Source organism: Propithecus coquereli, unplaced genomic scaffold (genome assembly GCF_000956105.1).
Source record: "Propithecus coquereli isolate 6110/MARCELLA unplaced genomic scaffold, Pcoq_1.0 Scaffold59, whole genome shotgun sequence".
Lineage (NCBI taxonomy): Eukaryota > Metazoa > Chordata > Mammalia > Primates > Indriidae > Propithecus > Propithecus coquereli.
Window position 1 is genome coordinate 5,783,442 of NW_012151840.1, and position 2,544 is coordinate 5,785,985.

Sequence of the window (2,544 nt, forward strand, 5' to 3'; positions counted from 1 at the left end):
AATTTAAAAATAAACATCTGGGTCCAAAGTTAACTTCCAAAAGGAAAGGAAAATGACAATTCCAGGAATTTCTATCAGAAGGAAACATCAGCCACAGATTTTGAGTTACCTAGAGAGAAAATAATTAAGTGCCCAGGTATAAGAAATTTAAGGGTCATTACTGCATTCTCTATCTGAATGCCCTGTCCCCCAAAAGATTAAGAATGTATTACCAAAGAATACTAGAAAACAGTATGCAGGACACTAAAGAAAAAAGAAAGGACAGTGGAAAGATATCTCCAAAGACTTTCTTAGCTAAGCAACTATTTCTTGAGGTGGAAGGGATGAGGAAACAGAATGAGTGGATTTCACAGAGTAAGAATGTCAAGGGGAAGGGCAGGGGGCACAAGATGAAGAAGAAGGAATGGACTCCCCTATAAAACCAGACCTTCAAGATACTACCCGCTTTGCAAACCTCCAGTATACCTACTATTCCACAAGAAGAAACTGAAGATTGTAGAAATTACAATTAAAATAAAATTTATAAAAAATGAGAAAGACCTCATGTGCACAAATCCCAACATGGAGGGAGAAAGCAAAAGTGTGAAAAAAGATTATAAACTGAGTAAGGAGAGAAATATAGAGTGGAAGATTGCTGAGGAGGATGGAGACAATGAGGGCATATACCACCTACAAGTCAATCAGTAATCTGTACGTGAATTTCAATACTAAGTACAAAAACAAACACGTAACACCTAGATGAGGGTAGTGGAGGAGGTGCGCACAGAAATTGCAAGACAAGTCAGCATTCCTGCAAGAGCTTTAAGGGATGTGGAGTGGAAGTAGGGATGAAGGCGTACGAAGAGCAGGGACTGCAGTAGGGGAAGAGGGTGGGCTGCAGCAGCAGAAGGCGCCTTAGAAAGAGAAGGAAAGGAAAGCAACCTAGAGGAGAGAAAGACTAGGATAAAGTCAAGTGCCGGATCACAAGAGGACAAAGTAGAAGAGCGAATGGAGACAGGCATGCCCTTAAAAAGTAGAGCGGTCAAAGACCCAAAAGGGGCTTGTAGTTTGGGGGGAAGTAGGAGAGCTCTACTATAACCTGACTGGACTAGAAAGAAGTCTGAGTATAGCGCAAGAGTGAAGACGGTGCCAGAACAGGAATGCTCTCAGTGGGATGTGCTGACGAAGACCCTAGATTCAAAATCAGGGTGTAATACGTGGACAATTGAGAAACTAGTGTCAAACACCACGCGCGCCCTCCCCAAAAGGCATGCATGGGTCAGAAAAGAAGGTATACTCTTGGAGAATGAATACTAAAAGGAGGGGAGGAAAGGGACACACACTAGGATGGCAAAATTTAAGGGGTGCTGAAACATAAGGAGAGGATAACTAAGGAAAGAAAAGGAGTGGGGTAGGGAGGGATGGATGTTTCCGGAGGAAAAGTAGGAGCAGACCAGAGGTCCAGCTTACTCGGTCTAGAGGGCAGAAGAAACAGTCCACAGGGGCTGAGCGGAGTGGTGAACAAGAAACTATGATGCTAAAGATGGGAACTTGGGGAGGACACGGAACTGGCTGGGTCAGAAAAGGAGACGCCGTCAGTAAGGAGCAGAAGAGGTTCATCACGAGGAAGGCGAGGGGGAGTAAGGAGCAGAAAGCAGCATGCCAAACGCGAAGGCAAAGGGGCAGAAAAGAACCCAAAGGAATCGGGGCAGGGGTAAACGCAATGGGGGCGCAAGGACATAAACTACAGGGGGGAGACGGGAGTAGCAGAAACCCAGGGTGTGTTGGGGGCGAGAGTGTCAACCCCCAAGAGGTGCCCAGCAGCCAAGGCCTGAAAGGGGCGGGGGTCCCGAGAGCCGGTTCGGGGGTTGGGGGAGGTGCGGCCTGAGGGTGACAGGGGAAGAGGGGAAATGTGGGGACAGGCGGAGGGGGATGGAGAGGGTGGGGCAGCGGACGGTCCCGATACTCACACCTCCAGGATGCGGTCCCCCTTGCGCACCCCGGCGCGATCGGCCGCCCCCCCGGGCAGCACGGCGCTCACATGCTGCAGCGGCGCGTACAGCTCCCCGTTGATGCTCCGCAGTTGCCCGCCCTCGCTCACTTGGCCCCGCACGTTGAAGCCGTAACCGGACTCGGACTTGACGATGCGCACGACCCGCGGGCCGCCGCCTCCTCCGCCGCCGTTCCCGGCGCAGTAGAACCCAGACCCCCCACTGCCGCCGCCACCTCCGTTCCTGTGAGGGGCTGAGGGGTGAATCCCGTCCCCGTCCTCGTCCGCCATCTTGCGAGCAAGCGAGCCGTACCCCCGCCCCCTACGCCTCCACTCCCTCCTGGAGCGCGCTCGCCCTTCCCAGCAGCCGCGCGACCCCCGACGCGCGCGCCCGCTTCGCCGGCCCCGGGACAGAGTCGGCCAGAGAGCTGCTGGCGGGGGGTAAAGGGGAGGCAAGGGGCGGGGGTAAAGCAGGCTGTTAGGCGCCGTCGGGCCTCCTGGGAGATGTAGTTTCTAGGCGGAGGGGGCGGGGAGAGGGCTAGCCCGGGCCTGAGCGGAGGTTGTATGATGCCTTG

The 2,544-nt window shown here is 53.1% G+C and overlaps 1 protein-coding gene across 1 annotated transcript in view; it reads right to left on the bottom strand.

The window, feature by feature from the left end:
* The window catches only part of SNX27 (sorting nexin family member 27), a 95,637-nt gene extending 93,367 nt beyond the window's left edge, over nt 1–2,270 (bottom strand). The window contains exon 1 of the mRNA XM_012658514.1: nt 1,950–2,270. Coding sequence (XP_012513968.1) covers nt 1,950–2,260 — 311 coding nt within the window. The 5' untranslated portion in view covers nt 2,261–2,270. The remainder of the gene's footprint in view (nt 1–1,949) is intronic.
* Nucleotides 2,271–2,544: the final 274 nt, after the last annotated feature.